Genomic DNA, 17,372 nt, shown 5'->3' on the forward strand with positions numbered 1-17,372 from the left:
TTCAAAATATAAAGAAAGAATTATATAGCTTGCTTTTTTTAATTTAAAACTTCAGATGCTTAAAAGAGTGCAGAGACTTCAGATATGTACAAAACATATGAAATACTTTATTCTTTAGTACATCTGACTTTCGTTTCTGTGTTTATTGCCCAAGTGCTAATGTCTAGTTCACACACAGCCAACTTGTAATTATGTAGCAGGTTTTTTAGACGCCGTATTCAATGCTCCTAAAAGTTGCTAATTAGTGTATATCTTAGGCTATATTCTTCTTCCTTGAAGGTCACAATGAATTTATTTTTGGATGCCTGAAGCTTATCTCAAGTGCAAATAGGAAGGAAGGAAGGAAGGAAGATCGTACAAATCTTTGTTTTTGTCTAAGGTAATAGTTTGGCAAATGCTAGGATAATTTCTCCTGGAGGAAAATGTTCCAATTAATAGAGTTTCTGGATTCCAGAATTCTAGTAATCAAGTTTTCCTGTATAAAAAGAAAGGAATCAATATGCTATTTATAGTACTTTAGCCCAGAAAAGCAGTTTATGTGTGTACATATATCTAACAGCTTTTACAGTAAGCATTTGATTTAGCAAATGAGTTAGCAAATTACATATATTGTATTGGACTGTACTGACATAAAATCTATTTTTTTAACTGGGAAAGGTATTTTCATGATAAATCATGCATCACTGTGCTGCCCACAGCTAGGTACAAATGCTCAAGCCTTAAGTACATTGTACATTCTCTTGTGAATTCAACCAGGAAAATTTGGTGACAGTTAAGCAAAATTTTCAGATGAGCTTGCAGTGTTTGAAACATTTCATTAAAAAATATTGTACCACAGTGAAACAGTAGATGCATTTCCAATTAACAATAATCCCTTTGCATAATTGTGGCATTGTTTAAAATTTTTGTTCAGTGAAAACATAATCCATGGGATTTTTGTTTCCTGTATGCATTTTAATAAAATTAGGTGCACATATAGAGAAAATACAATTTTAGATACATACTAATATATAACATTTGGGTTGGGTTAGGAAGTTCAAACTTCCACATAAAACTATTTTGTCTTTAAAGTTGCTGAAAGACTACAAGAAATACAGACAGGCATAAATATACACACATTTCCTAAAATTCTGTATAAAAGATTTATACCAACAGACTGGTTCCAAATTGGGGAAGGATTACATCAAAGCTGTATATTGTCACCCTGCTTATTTAACTTATATGCAGAAATGCCAGGTTGGATGAAGCACAAGCTGGAAGTAAGGTTGACTGGAGAAATAATAGCCTCAGATATGCAGATGACACCACCCTTATGGCAGAAAGTGAAGAAGAACTAAAGAGCCTCTTGATGAAAGAGGAGAGTGAAAAAGCTGGCTTAAAACTCAACATTAAAAAAACTAAGATCATGGCATCTGGTCCCGTCACTTCATGGCAAGTAGATGGAGAAACTGTGGCAACAGTGAGAGACTTTATTTTTGGGGGCTCCCAAGTCTCTGCAGATGGTGACTGCAGCCATGAAATTAAAAGATGCTTGCTCCTTGGAAGAAAAGCTATGACCAACCTCGACAGCATATTAAAAAGCAGAGACGTTACTTTGCCGACAAAGGTCCGTCTAGTCAAAGCTGTTATTTTTCCAGTAGTAATGTATGGATGTGAGAGTTGGACTATGAAGAAAGCTGAGCACCAAAGAACTGATGCTTTTGAACTGTGGTGTTTTAGAAGACTCTTGAGAGTCCTTTGGACTGCAAGGAGATCCAACCAGTCCATCCTAAAGGAAATCAGTCCTGAATATTTATTGGAAGGACTGATGCTGAAACTGAAGCTCCAGTACTTTAGCCACCTAATGCGAAAAACTGACTTAACTGGAAAGACCCTGATGCTGGGAAAGATTGAAGACAGGAGGAGAATGGGACAACAGAAGATAAGATGGTTAGATGGCATCACCGACTCAATGGACATGAGTTTGAGCACGCTGTGGGAGTTGGTGATCGACAGGGAACCCTGGCATGCTGCAGTACATGGGGTCGCAAAGAGTTGGACACGACCGAGCAACTGAACTGAACTGAGCCAATAGTTTCCATAAAACTACATGTTTATCTAGCCCTCCTACTTCTGGATGTTAATTTGGTTCAGGACTTAATGATAGCCATGAATGATAGGCTTGTGTTTTGAGTCTCCATTCATTGGAAGAGTACTGAGGGTCTATTTTGTACCAGTTGCTAATCCAAGTGTTAGACCAAGAATAAGACAAAGAGCCCTATCCCCTGCCTTCGCAGAGTTCACGCACATTTGAAAATGCTAAGGGCAAGGGGGACAAGTAAGCTAGAGGTGAGGCGTGCTGGGGCTGTGATTATAATTAGGGGGTTTAGGAAGCCTCCTGAAGTGATATCTGAGCAAAACAAAGTAAAGAAGCCAGCTTTGCCAGTCAGTATCAGGAGAAACTGAGGGAAGAGGAATCAGTGAAAGGGATGAACCTGACTGGACCAGGGCTGAAGCACACTAGCCTGGAGGGACCAAAAACGAGGACTGCAGCAGAGAGGTAAGAGTTGGCAGTGCATCCTTGCCATGGGGGTAAAGGCTTGCTTGCAATGCAGAGGGTCAAGCACCCTGGTGAAAGCAAAGCCTGTAACACAGAGATCATCCACTGGGAGGCCGAGAAGTGTGAGCTTGATTCCTGGTTCTGCCACTTACTACACAACCCTGGGCAAATTACCATTTCTGCACCCTCTTTTCCTCTTGTGCAAAATGGAAATAGTATCTCACAGGTCTGTTAAGAGGATTAACTAAGGTAACTCTCAAGCCCCTGACACAATGGTGTTCAATAGATAGAAGTTACTATTAATTTTAGGTTAACCCAAAAGGGGGCAGGGAGGATGGAGAAGTTCCCAGTTGAGGGACCAGAAGGTTGAAAAGTTAATGCTCAATATCCCATCAAGAAATTTCAGTGAGAATTTAAGTGTACATTTTTTTTTTCCAGACTACCTATGAAGCTAGTTTCTGTCTGAGTATTTTATGATGGTCATCATTTCCAAATGCTAAGCAAAGTTAAAGTTTCAAATCTTAGTTATTTTCTAATTTTAAAACGTTAATTTTGACTACTTACATACCTAAGTGACAGCAGACAACCAAACAAGAAAGAAACCAACTACTAAACAGAAATGGCTTCTCATGTGTTGTTCAATAACTTTTGGGGGGACATGTGTGTGGATAATTTTATATATCTGAAATCTCCTGTGTTTAGAGATACACTTGGTAAGAGGGAGGGGTCATTTGTTTACCTGTGGCCGATGCATGTTGATACACAGCAGAAACCAACACAATATTAAAAAGCAATTATCCTCCAATTAAAAATTTAACAAAAGAGAGATACACTAAAATAAAATGAACCTGAACTTACAGGACAAAAATTACTATGTGTTCAGCTCCCTGTAAAGTTGGGGCCATGAACAGAAAATAGTGCATTTTGTGTCCAAAACTTTTCTTATCCTAGACAACTTCCTGTCAGACTTGGTTCAGAAAAGAATAAGGTGCTCTACATTAATGAGCTCTAAGCTACTCTCACTTAACTTTTCACATTCTTTGTAGAATAAGACATAAACAAACAAACTGTCCAAACTGACATCATTCCTTTCAAGGCTCAGAGGCCCCTCCACTAGCTTCTGCCCTCCACTTCCAGCACCTCATGCATTTTTTTACTACCTTAACTGGGCTACAGACCCTGTTCTTAACTCTGACTTGCCCCTTTCATTCCCAAGCTAATCTATAGAGATACTTTTTCCAATCGATTAGCACATTTACCACCCACTGTGTTAACCAGGTTCAGGCACAAGGGTGATGTTCCTCTTTTCTGTAGTAACCCTGCCTCCCTGCGTCTCTTCCTTGGCTGGATTTCTTGAGCACCTCAAGATCCCCTTCCCCCACTCCTAAGATGGGCCGGCCAGCACTTGCAGAGATGGGAGTGCAGTAAACCCACATGTATAGGAAAGAGCCAAGGCTCAGATCATGTTGGGCCAAGTTAAGATAAGTCTAGAGATGGAGTCAGAGAGCCAAGAAGTCAGACCCTGGGAGCTAAGATCAGACCAAAGCAAATTACAGGTTAAGAGGAGGAAGTTAAACTTGAGCAGTTGTCTCATATACTCATTCTTCTTTGAATCATGTCTTTCTAGATGGTTAGCTTGGCTCAAATTGTGTTATTTATTATCTTGCTATGAAATGTGGTTTAATAAATACTTTATTGATGGTAGTATTATTTTTGAGATGTGGAAGCCATAATAAAGTTATATTTTCTGCTGGCAAAATCGTTCCTAGCTTGTATAATTTTATGTTGGAATTAAACACATCAGTGATTCATGGTGCTATGTAAAGGGCAACATGGCTTTGAAGTGTCTGGTACCATAACAAGTTTGGAAAACCACTGTTGAAGAAAACAGTATAAAGGCAAAGAGGAAGCTAACAGAATAACGATGCTAGTGCAATTCAACAATATTGTAAATAGTTACAATTTTAACTTTTTTATGTCTTTAAAGCTTTTATGTTAGCCTATGCTTTATCAGATTTTTATAGGTATATCTGGTGAGTATGTGTGTGCATGTTTGGTGAAGCATCATATTAATATATAATATTTCTAATTACAGTTTATAAGTCAGAATCAAGTTTATAAGTTACTGTGGTTTTGTATTAGAGTTGCTTCCTCTCACTTTCTATAATTATATAGAAAGATAGTGTTGTTAGAAAATTAAGCCCTATTCTGATGATGATATATAACCTTTAATTCTCATCTTTATGGAGTAAATCATGATTAGTACAGGTTGTGGGTCCTATGGAAAGAGCTTCAGGTTTTCATTTATTTTCCGATTTTGTTTTTCAAAATACCAATTTGTATTGGTATTGGTAATACCAATATTGGTACTAGTTGTAATTACCAATTACAGTTGGTAATACCAGTTGTACTGGGGACATCAGTTTGTATTAAAAATCTTTGTAAGCACTGATCATTTTTTACATATAGAAATATCAAATTAGTGTGTTGTGCACACAGAACTAACATAGTGTTGTAGGTCATGTATGCTTAAAAATATTTATCAGACAAGCTAATAAAACAAAAGGGAAGCTTCTGGTTCAAGATGGCAGAGTAGAAGGATGTGCACTCATCTCTTCCTGTGAGAGCACCAAAATTGCAACTAGCTGTTGAACAATGATTGACAGGAGGATGCTGGAACTGACCAAAAAAAAAAAAAGTGCCCCACATCCAAAGACAAAGAAGAAGCCACAGTGAGATGGTAGGAGGGGATGCCATCACGATGAATCAAATCCCATACCCAGCAGGTGGGTGACCTACAGACTGAGAACAGTAATACCAAAGAAGTTCTCACACTCTTGTGAAGGTTCTGAACCCCACATCAGGCTTCCCAGTCTGGGGATCCAACAAAAGGACTGGAAATTCCCAAGGAATCTGGCTTTGAGGACCAGAGGGATTTGATTATAGGCTTTCCAGAGAAGGAAATTGAGACTCCAGTTTTAAAGGGCACATACAAAATTTTGCACACACCAAGACCCAGAGGAGGGGAGCAGTGACCCCACAGGAGACTGAACCAAAACTACCTGCTAGTGGAGGGCCTGCTGTGGAGGCATGGGTTGGTGGGGGGCAGGGAGCACTGGAAGGTTCCCCTTGGTGTAAACCCTCTTGAAATTCACAATTAATCCTACCATAAAGCTTGTAGACCCCAGGGCTGGGTCACCTCAGGCCAAACAACTACCAGGCAGAGAGTACAACCTCACCCATCAGCAGATAATTGGATTAAAGCTTTACTGAACAAGACTCTGCCCACTAGAGCAAGACTCAGTTTTTCCCATCAACAGTCCCTCCCATTAAGAAGCTTACACGAGCCTCTTAGACTCATCCATCAGGGGACAGACAAAAGAAACAAGAGGCACAGTCTCACAGTGGTTAAAACAAAAACCATATTACAGAAAGTTAATTAGGATGAAAAAGCAGAAAGTTATGTCCCAGATGATGGGACAAGATAAAAATCCAAGAAAAACAACAAAATGAAGTGGAGATAGGCAACCTTCCAGAAAAATAATTCAGAATAATGATAGTGAAGATGTCCCAGGATCGTGGGAAAAGAATGGAGGCAAAGATTGAGAAGATGCAAGAAATGTTTACTGAAGACCTAAAAGAACTAAAGAACAAACAAACAGAGATGAATAATATACTAGAAGGAATCAATAGCAGAATAACTGAGGCAGAAGAACAGATAAATGACCTGGAGGGCAGAATGGTGGAAATAACTGCCACGAAACAGAATATAGAAAAAAGAATGAAATGAAGAGAGCCTAAGAGACCTCTGGAACAACATTAAGCACACCAACATTTGCATTATAGGAGTTCCAGAAGGAGAAGAGAGAAAGGACCTGAGAAAATATTTGAAGAGATAATACCTGAAAACTTCCCAAACATGGGAAAGGAAATAGTCAACCAAGTCCAGGAAGCACAGAGAGTCCCAGGCAGGATAAACCCAAGGAGGAGCACAACAAGACACACAGAAATCAAACCGACAAAAATTAAAGACAGGTAAAATATTAAAAGCAACAAGAGAAAAGTGACAAATAACTTACAAGGAAATTCCCATCAGGCTATCAGCTGATTTCTCAACAGAAACTCTATAAGCCAGAGGGGAATGGCATAATATATTTAAAGTGATGAAAGGCAAGGACCTACAACCAAGAATACTCTAACCAGCAAGACTCTCCTTCAGATTTGATGGAGAAACCAAAAGCTTTCCAGACAAGCAAAAGTTAAGAGAATTCAGCACACCAAACGAGCTTTACAACAAATGCTAAAGGAACTTCTTCAGGCAGGGAACACAAGAAAAGGAAAAGACCTACAGAAAATAAAACAATTACGAAAACGGTAGTAGGATCATACGTATCCACAGTTACCTTAAATGTAAATGGATTAAATGTACCAACCAAAAGACAGAGACTGACTGGGTGGATGAAAACATGTGCATGTGTGCACTTCCTCTCGTCGTATCACTCTGCTTGACCCCCCCCAAAATTGTACGTAATTATTTTATATTAGTAGTCATGTTCCCATTATGACTTGCAGTTGTAATTATCTTTTGTTTTTTGTCTGGCTATTGATTGTGAAAACTGATAAACATCTTTTACTATTGTGATTAGGTAACTATTACTTAATACCATTGTCTCATGATTGGTCAACAGAATTTTGTTTCTCTCATGTTTCTGGAATTATGTTGTATACTTTGCAGGCATTATCATATGTGAATGTTGGGACTGTCCTTTGTAGTTTCTAATCAGATAATTAAAGTGGAAGGATTTTTGAATTAAGAATCAGAAAAAAAAAAAGTAATAAATAATAGAACCTCTATACTACCGAAAGTGTTAGTCACTCAGTTTTGTCTGACTCTCTGTGACCCTATGGGCTATCGTAGTCCACCAGACTCCTCTGTCCATGGGATTCAGGCAAGAATGGAGTGGGTTGCCATTCCCTTCTCCAGGGGATCTTCCCAACCCAGGAATCAAACCTGGGTTTCCTGAATTTCAGGTGATTTCTTTACCAACTGAAGCACTAGGGAAGCCCAAACTATCAAAATATCACCAAATATCAAAATATCACCCAAACCAGGATCTAATAGAAAAACCTGTAATCACTTTTTAAAATCAGATGAATGTCAGAAGTATCTTGAAATGTTTTGAAAACTACAAATGCTCAGATATTGCTTTTTTCCTCCAGAACTCCAGATATGTTTCTAATGAGTAGTCATGTTTAAAAACAACTGGACTATATGATAGTCTTTTACTTTATCTAGTTTGGTTCACTCTTTCTATTTTATATTCAGTGCTCCCATTCCATTTAGTTTATGTTGTCCAATTTCTCTGTCTCTTTTTTTTTATGTTCTTTCTCAAGCCTTCATCAAGTGTAGTAGAAAAGCTTTTGTATACATATATATATGTATAATATATAAATATTTTAGAAAACATGAATTTTTCCTTAACTAAAAAAATTACGACATTTTGATCCCACTAGTTTGACTTAGTAGGAATAGAACCCTAGATTTCTAATTAAAAAATAGATATGCAGCAAGCAACAAAGGTTTACTGTATAGCACAGGGAACTAGAGTCAATATCTTGTGATAACTTATGATGGATAATATTTTCAAAAATAAGATATGTGTATTTGTATAGCTGAATCACTTTGCTGTGTACCTGAAGCATTGTAAGTCAACTATATTTCAATAAAATATATATATTTAAAGTAATACTATAAAGAGGGAAAAAAGTAGTCTCTGTAAATGTGTCCAATTAGATAAGTAATTGGAAATATTTTTATTCTTGGGTTCAATTGTTATGTAGACTTTGGCATAAAATAGGAAAAGAGAAAGGGTGAACCTGCCTAGAGAATTTTATTAAATTGATCATTTTGCAGATCTAAGATATACTGTTCTATATTTTTAGGAAAAATATACCTTGTTTACAAAAAGGTTTTAAAATATTTTCTTTTAAGTGTTATCCTTATTAAAATCTACGATCTTAACAAATTCTCTGAAGAATTGATGCAGTGAGAAAAGATGTGGTAATCACTAGTGAATACATTTAAATAAAATATCTGCCTTCAATTTATACATTTTGTTCTAATAGAAATACTGATTAGACTTGTGATTTGAATATTTATGCTTCTTACTAAATATAAAATGTCTTTTAACTCTGGCATTGTTCAGAATACCCTCAAAGTAATTATGGTCTCTCTAAAAATATCAAATAACTGTGTTTTTTTTTTTTCCTTTTTGTTTTGTACATGAGCTGTCAGTTCAGTTCAGTTCAGTTGCTCAGTCGTGTCTGACTCTTTGCGACCCCATGGACTGTAGCACGCCGGGCCTCCGTGTCCATCACCCAACTCCCAGAGCTTGCTCAAACTCACGTCCATCGAGTTGGTGATGCCATCCAACCATCTCATCCTCTGTCATCCCCTTGTCCTCCCACCTTCAATCTTTCCCAGTATCAGGGTCTTTTAAAATGAGTCAGTTCTTCACATCAGGTGACCAAAGTATTGGAGTTTCAGCTTCAGCATCAGTCCTTCCAATGAATATTCAGTATTGATTTCCTTGAGGATGGACTGGTTGGATCTCCATGCAGTCCAAGGCACTCTCAAGAGACTTCTCCAATACCACAGTTCAAAAGCATCAGTTCTTCGGTGCTCAGCTTTCTCTATAGTCCAACTCTCACATCCATACATGACTACTGGAAAAACCATAGCTTTGACTAGTCGGACCTTTGTTGGCAAAGTAATGTCTCTGCTTTTTAAAATGCTGTTGAGGTTGGTCATAGCTTTTCTTCCAAGGAGCAAGCATCTTTTAATTTCATGGCTGCAGTCACCATCTGCAGTGATTTTGGAGTCCAAAAAAAATAAAGTCAGCCAATGTTTCCATTGTTTCCCCATCTATTTGCCATGAAGTGATGGGGCTGGATGCCATTATCTTCATTTTCTGAATGTTGAGTTTTAAACCAACTTTTTCACTCTCCTCTTTCACTTTTATCAAGAGGCTCTTTAGTTCTTCTTTGCTTGCTGCCATAACGGTGGTATCATCTGCATATCTGAGGTTATTGATATTTCTCCCAGCAATTTTGATTCCAGCTTGTGCTTCTTCCAGTCCAGCGTTTCTCATGATGTACTCTGCATAGAAGTTAAATAAGCTGGGTGACAATATACAGCCTTGATATACTCCTTTTCCTATTTGGAACCAGTCTGTTGTTCCATGTCCAGTTCTAACTGTTGCTTCCTGACCTGCATACAGATTTCTCAAGAAGCAGGTCAGGTGGTCTGGTATTCCCATCTCTTGAATTTTCCAGTTTGTTGTGGTCCACAGAGTCAAAGGCTTTGGCGTTGTCAATAAAGCGGAAGTAGATATTTTTCTGGAACCCTCTTGCTTTTTCAGTGATCCAACAAATGTTGGCAATTTGATCTCTGGTTCCTCTGCCTTTTCTAAATCCACCTTGAACATCTGGAAGTTCCCAGTTCACATATTGTTGAAGCCTGGCTTGGAGAATTTTGAGCATTTCTTTGCTAGCATGTGAGATGAGTGCAATTGTGCAGTAGTTTGAGCATTCTTTGGCATTGCCTTACTCTGGGATTGGAATGAAATTGACCTTTTCCTGCCCTGTGGCCCCTGCTGGGTTTTCCAAATTTGCTGGCATATTGAGTGCAACAGTTTGACAGCATCATCTTTTAGGATTTGAAATAGCTCAACTGGCATTCCCTCACCTCCACCAGCTTTGATCATAGTGATACCTCCTAAAGCCCGCTTGACTTCGCATTCCAGGATGTCTGGCTCTGGGTGAGCTATAACTTGGTCTAAAATACACCAAGATTGTGAATCCACAGGGCATTGCTTTGTTCTCGAGAATCCACAACACCCAATCAAAATTTAGACATATTTAGATATCAAACTAAGAGTTACCCTATTCCAAGTTCAGTTCATTCCACTTAAACAATGTAAGAATAATTAGTTTCTTATTATTATACAGAGATGACAGTCAGACATTTTAATAACAGACATAGCACAGCACCCATCAGTCAGAAGGGATGCTAGACATAATATTGGAAGAACGTCCCAGAGTCCCTCCTTGTTTCTCCATTCCACACCCCACCCCCCTCCACCCCAACTCCCTGGCATTACCCCTTCAGTTGCTGAATGCTGGGGAGTAGGGGGATGGGGAATCAGAGTGGCTCTTTGCCTTCCAGTGTGGAACTGGTATTTTAATAACCAGTGTGGCTATACTGGTGTCCTAACTGAATATGAACACTGGACAGGAAGGTTTCTACTGTGGCATGAAGAGTATTAAGGACATAGCATTTCTTCAAAGAATGGTTTCCTGTTATCTCCAGGAATTTCTTCTGTGCTGACAGTATTCCATTGTGCAAGTCTTGTTGCAGATGTATGGGCAATAGTAACAACAACTGATATAGCTTTTGGTAGACACAAATGTAAGATGGACTCCAATACATAGATGTTAAAATGTGGAAAAAGGTGCATCACATAATGTATGAACTCCGCTTTAAGATTTGTTTTATTTCCTTTCTGCTTCCATCAATCCCCTCTTTTCCCTAACACCTTGATTTTGCCAATTGTAGTTTTGTTGACCCTTTTAGGACCAAACTATTGAGGTTCCCAGGAGATGATTTGTATCCTCTGTTTACATGAGAAGCTAAGGGTTTGGATGGCCACAAGTAAAGAACTGTTGGTGTGCATTCGAAGGATGTTTTATTAATTCTAACCTTTCCCAGCCCAAGCAACCACAGAGTGCCCTCTTTGTAAGGGGCTGGAACTGCTGGGAAAGCGGTAGGGGCTTCTTGGTGCTGATAGAATTGGGACATAAAATTAGGGTGTGTTAATCTTTGGAAATTTGGGGATAATTACCAGTTATATGTGATATTCTACGTCCTGGAACAACTCACTTCTAGCATATTAGGACTACAGACACATATTTGGGGAGAAAAGTGAGACTGCAAACAGCACTTACTGGTTTAGGAAGAAAGCTTTAGCAGCGTTACAATGGGTACATCCACAATGTAAATAGAAAAGTTAAGAGGGGGATTTACCTGATATAAACCCACTGTTGTCCTCAAATCTCTCTCCACTAAATATCGCCCATAAAAGGGCTTTGTAAACTGTGGAGCACTAGACAAATGTAAGGCTGTGTGTGTGCTCCCTCCAAAAGGGAGGGATCACCAACTCTCATTTAATCCCCACCTATGCCCAACTCTGAGCACTTTCTTTGAGCTTTCTCTTCATTTCTGATTTCAAAGAAAGGTTTAACAAACAGGAATAGAAATAATAATGTGTTTGATATGATATAGGAATTATTTAGAAATAATTGTGCTTATACTCCCTCCAACTTAACTCTCATATTCTTTTGTTGAATTTATTTAATCTCTATATCCTCTTCCTTCTAGGGAACTAGGGCTTCCAGAAAACTTCTTTCTTGTTCCTTTAATTAAATGAATCAATGAATCTCTTTTTTTACAAATTCATTTTTCCCTTCTCCCATCAGAGGCTCTCACCTTTTACCTTACTGAAATTGTTTGGGTTACAGAAGTCCTTCCCTTGCTGGCATTTTATTTTGAAGTGCTTATTTCAATTCAACAAATATTTGAACAGTGGAATTGCTGGAGGTTCTATGCTAGACGCTACAGGGGGTAAAACAGATAAATGTCACAGTCCCTGATAGCACCTACCTTCAAAGGGCCTAGTTGCTAATAAGGAAAACTAAGAAAACTGCACAAATAACCATAAGGCAAGGTAGAGTACCTTATGCAGGTACCGGAAGAGATCACACTTCAGTCTGGCGAGGATTTCCTCTCAAGAGTGCTCTGTGGTTCTCGTTGTTCACGTGCTTACTTCTGTCAGTCATTTCTTGTACACCTCAGAATTTTAGATGTTACAGAATTATTCTTTCCTGCATATCCTCTGGTTTTCTACTACATTTCCCTGTTGAACTCCTAAATTCATGCTTGGACTTTGCAAAGATGCTTTAGGCTTTTTGTTTGTTTGTTTTATTTTTAATTGAAGAATAATTGCTTTACAGTATTGTGTTGGTTTCTACGAAACATCAACATGTATCAGCCATAGGTTAACCCATGCCCCCTCCCACTTGAACATCCCTTCCACCTCCCTCCCTACCCTGCCCCTCTTTTCAATCAAAAGGAACAATGGTAAGAAACTGTAACTTAACTGGTGTTTTTTTTTTAATCTGTTTTGAATGGCCTTGATCTTATGAGTTGATATTCCTGTCTGTGATTTGCATGTCTCTTCTCTGCCCCCACCCTTGAACATGGCACATATCCGACGGCCTCAACAGCGGCTCCCCATTATATTTGTCCTTTACTCACCTGTTTCTGTCTTGATATCTCTGAAAATCCAGACAGTAAAATTCCTCAAGTCACATAGTTTTCTCAATTTTTACCCTGTTTTCCTTTATCCCCTTCCAAAATCTCAAGTTGCCTTAAGTCATGGGCTTCTCCTAGAATAAAGTTCTTTTAACGTTTAGCCACAGTTAGGGGGCAAAAAAAAGTAAAGTCTTCATAATTCTTGGGGAATTGTGTTAGTGTAAAGTGATACTTCCAATAATTTATACGTATATAGGGGCATCTGAGGAAAAAAGCACATCCATTCCTGTCTTGGTTGACTACCAAATGGACTTTTTTTTTCTCTCTTTCTTCACTAGCAGAATCCAGATTTTGCTCAGGCTCCTCCTAGTGGACATATCCTTAAGAGGAGGCTGGAGATGGATCTTGATGGGACAAACACAAAGTTTAGATACAGACATGATGAAATACTGGCAAATCAGATGAAAGAGAACATCTTCTGAACGGCTTCAGAAAGTTTTCTTTACTCAAAAATGAAGATGCTCTGTTTTCTTGCATCGTCACCTACAAGGAATGCTAGAAACCATCACTACCACTTAGCATTCGTGACAGGAGAATAACTGGAGACCACAGAAAAGAGATACAACAGTTTCATCCCAGTCATTTTGTTAACCAACCCATGGCTTTTCTACAGCTAGACTTCTTGGGTGAGGTTATAAATATTTTTATTGTTTGCCACTATTACTTGGGCTTTCTGTTAATCGCAGTTAACCACAGATTTTTTTCATTACAGATGTAAATTATTTTTGAAATATACAAATTATTTTGTTAAAAGCCTAAGATAAAAGTCATGATTATATTGCTCTGTAGGACAGTAAGGAGTACTGTATCTAATCTAACAACCTTATTTCAACAGTCTCTGCTGCCTGTGAATCTTTTTTTCTTTGATTCTCCTGGAACCAACTTCACCATTTTTTCAATTTCCTCATTAATAAGTTAAGACATCTTTGATGTGTTTTCATTCTGTAAGTTACACGTGTACCTTTTTGAAAAGTGTAGTTAAATAGCATTATGAGTTCAAATTTTCTACTGAATTTTAAAGTGGTTTTCCACTTGAATTTAATTCAACTCTTTTATTTACAGAATTCCTGTTTCTGTTTTATTTACAGAATTCCTGTGGTAGAGGATGCAAAGGTAGAAGAACATAGGGATGAGAGGAAAGACTAAGAAGCATCATACAATATTTTCAGTAATTTTAGGCTTTCTTAATAGCTACTGGGTACCCTAAGGATTGCCCTGGCCAGTACAAAGCAGCCGTGAAGTTTGAAGTCATTATAAAGACTTTCCAGGAGCCTGTGTGCATTCAATATTCTGATGATACAACTAGAAAAACCTACAGTGGTTATCAGACACAGCAGATATCCTGAAGAAGAAAAAAAAAAAAAAAACCGTTGAGGCACCAAGTCTTGCTGGAAACAACCTATTTATCAATAATCAGTTACTACAATGGATTATTAAGAGCAACACTCACTCATATTTCCTTGGGAAACACAAAGTTTGAAGTTTGTATTTTGAAATGAACAATTAACAAATGGACTAAAAAAGGTTTAACTCGAGGACTGCCTCTCAAAATTCTGGCTCCTTCAGTCTTAACAAATGTCATTAACAAACTGTACTGAAATCCCATTTCAACATCAGGGAGACTGCTACTAATCTGGAACTTTTCTCCTGTGACCTTTTACTCTTGGATTGAATAATAATTATATATTTCAGAGCACTTTGGCATTTCCAAAGAGCGTCATTCATTCTTTCACTGTGTGTATTAACATCCCTGTAAGTGGCAGGTGAAGTTTGGAGTCAGGATTTTGAATACCTAGATCTTGGGATTCCCACAACTAAGAAAGCTGAATTGCAGTGTTGGTTCTTTTCTGGAATCACCTAACCACTGAGGGCAAGGTGAATTTAAAGCCCTGGGCGCGAGACATGAATCCATCATCTCCTTGTTGCTTAGTCACTTTGTGACTTATTTCTTTGCTCATTAGATAAGCTGACCAATTGAAGCCCTGCCTTTCCAGGTATTAATATAATCAAGAGGATGGACTTAGCATGGTGTTCAGCACACGGCAGCATTGCTCAAAACACAGCAATTAATCAATACTGGACTCCCTCCCTGGGAGCCCCCACGGAGATGTCCTGTATGCCAGCGAGCCAGAAGGCAGCGGAGAGGCCACCGAGTGGCTCACACCGGTGGAGGGCAAGCCACTCCCCTGCGGAAAGCGGCTCTGCTTGGTGCTCACTCCGCCCTCAGCTGGCCGGGGCGGGGACGCCGTTCCCCTGGAAACGGGACGCGCTGCTAAAGACCCTCCGGAACTCCGTCCCGCTGCGCTGTAGCTCCGAGAGCAGACACGGGAGGCCAAGTGGGAGCAGGTGTGGGACAAGCGGCCGCGCTCGCAGTGATCGCTGGAGGAGGTGGGCGCCTCCCGGGGAGCGCGTGTGGAGGTGGCCCAGCCTACCCGGGGCTGGGGAGGGACGCGCACGAGGAGCCGGCCGGTCCCGCGCCTACTCGACATACTGGATGGCAGCCCAGGTGGCAGCCCGAGAAGCTCCGATTCTTCGCCTCGCCCCGGGCGCCGGCCCGGAGGCGGCGGGCCTGGTGGAATTGGAGGAAGAAGACGAAGACGAGGAGGTGGCGGCGGCCAGGAGAGTGCGGAGTTTTGCCCAGGACGCGCGGGTGCGCTTCGTCGGCTGCCGCCTGGAGCAGTTACTGGGCCTCCCGGAAGAGAAATGGAGCCAGCATTTGGAGAGTGAAGACAACCGGCAGGTTCTGGGGGAGTTTCTGGAGAGCCCCAGCCCAGCCTGCTGCCTTTTGTTCAGCGTCACCACTGAGGGGCAGCTCGAGGCGTCCCAACAGGTAAGTGGTGAGGGGATCCGGCCACACCTCGCGTCCAGCCTGACGGACACCCGGACGGGACTGGCCAGTCGCGCCTCCTTGGGTTCCTTCGGGACATGTATTAGGGCTCTTTAAAATAAATAAATAACTTCTATGAAGTGCCTGCCCCCGGAGTCCACAGAATCCCCCAGGTGCGTCCACTCTGCTGTTGAGCGGCTGTTGGTTAGTTTTCTAGAAGGTCAGCCTTTGAGCCTGCAAAAACCGCGAGTTTTTTAGCTGCCTGGTTGTTAGGCGCAAGGTGAATTCTCTCTGCCAGATAACTTTACTTTAAATCGTTCTTGGATCACTCTGGAGCCACATGTGGTGTTTGGCAGAGCCCAAAAAGCTTGTCATGGCTCAGGCTGCCTGTCAACCACACTTCATCCCAGGGAATAATATTGATACTTAGTCTTAAAAAAAAAAAAAAGGATTGCCGGCAGTCTGCGCTCAGGACAGTGCTTCTTTTCCCTTTTTCAATTTGACTTCTAGTTCACTTGAACGTTAACGAGTTCAGTATTTGTACTTCTACGAATACAGCATTTGTACTTCTAGACTTTGGAGCAAGATTTATAGTCTTGAGATGCTTTGCTGTTACGTTGTAAAGTGGTACCATCATCGCTAGATGTGGTCGATTATAATGGAACCCCAGAGAAGAAAAAATAACTGGAGTTTTACCTTAGAGTTTTACGAGTTCCGAATTTTGTTTTGCTACTCTCCTAGTTTAGTTTTTAAAAGTGTCAGAGTAGGCAAAGAGAACGCTGTAGTATTAGGTTAAATAGTCATGATATCTGAAGAAATGACTTGGTAGTCATGAAAATGCTAGAATATCTTGATTAAACACGTCTGTTTTTTTGCTTTGAGGATAGTAATCAAATGTAACCTCTTGGTCTTTATCTCAGTTGGGCTTATTTGTAACAGGAAAAGGTTATACAAAAGAATAACCTTGGCTCAGATGGAAACATTTCTAATTTCTCCCTGTATTTGTTGTTAATTTTGAGACTTTATGGTATATAATGATCTTCTGAAAGGTGATATTCCACACCAATAATACTGTGAAATTAGCTTTATAAAAGAACAAAGAAAACTGTATACACATTACAGAGCAGTGGAACAATCTTGTTTATAAAGGTAGGCAGGATGCCAGATTTCTTTCTCATGCTTGCAATCCAGTTACAAGTTAGATGTAGTACATCTTGCTTGTTAACATGGAAGCTACACTGTAGACTTAAAATAATTATTTGCTCTTGTTTCAGATTCCAAGAGATGTAAAACATAAACTTGTTTATATTGCCAAGAAGACTACTGAAAACATTGGAGTAAATGACTTCTCTCAGATAGTTTTATTTGGAGAGTTACCTGCCTCATCTCTTGGACACGTAACTGCTTTCCTAGACGAGGTACTGGTCTAGTCTTAATATTTTAATATTTAATTCATCTTCATGACACTTGAAATTAATTCAGGATAACTGGCTATTAAAAAGAAGGTAGCAGCTGGTCATCTCATTAGCCAGGTGGATGGAAAATGATAGCATTTAGACTGTTCCTGAAATGAG

The 17,372-nt window shown here is 39.6% G+C and overlaps 1 protein-coding gene across 3 annotated transcripts in view; it reads left to right on the forward strand.

The window, feature by feature from the left end:
• The first annotated feature begins 12,968 nt into the window (after positions 1 to 12,968).
• Positions 12,969 to 17,372, forward strand: part of DNAH11 (dynein axonemal heavy chain 11) — a 375,791-nt gene continuing 371,387 nt past the window's right edge. For 2 of the 3 annotated variants that reach the window (XM_044946526.2, XM_044946527.2), the window contains exons 1-2: positions 12,973 to 15,801; positions 17,073 to 17,216. In XM_044946526.2, coding sequence (XP_044802461.2) covers positions 14,986 to 15,801; positions 17,073 to 17,216 — 960 coding nt within the window. In that variant the 5' untranslated portion in view covers positions 12,973 to 14,985. Of the gene's footprint in view, positions 15,802 to 17,072; positions 17,217 to 17,372 lie in introns of all 3 variants that reach the window. The other variant, XR_006552702.2, reaches the window with a different exon arrangement.

The sequence above is a fragment of the Bubalus bubalis genome, chromosome 8 (assembly GCF_019923935.1).
Source record: "Bubalus bubalis isolate 160015118507 breed Murrah chromosome 8, NDDB_SH_1, whole genome shotgun sequence".
Classification (NCBI taxonomy): Eukaryota; Metazoa; Chordata; class Mammalia; order Artiodactyla; family Bovidae; genus Bubalus; species Bubalus bubalis.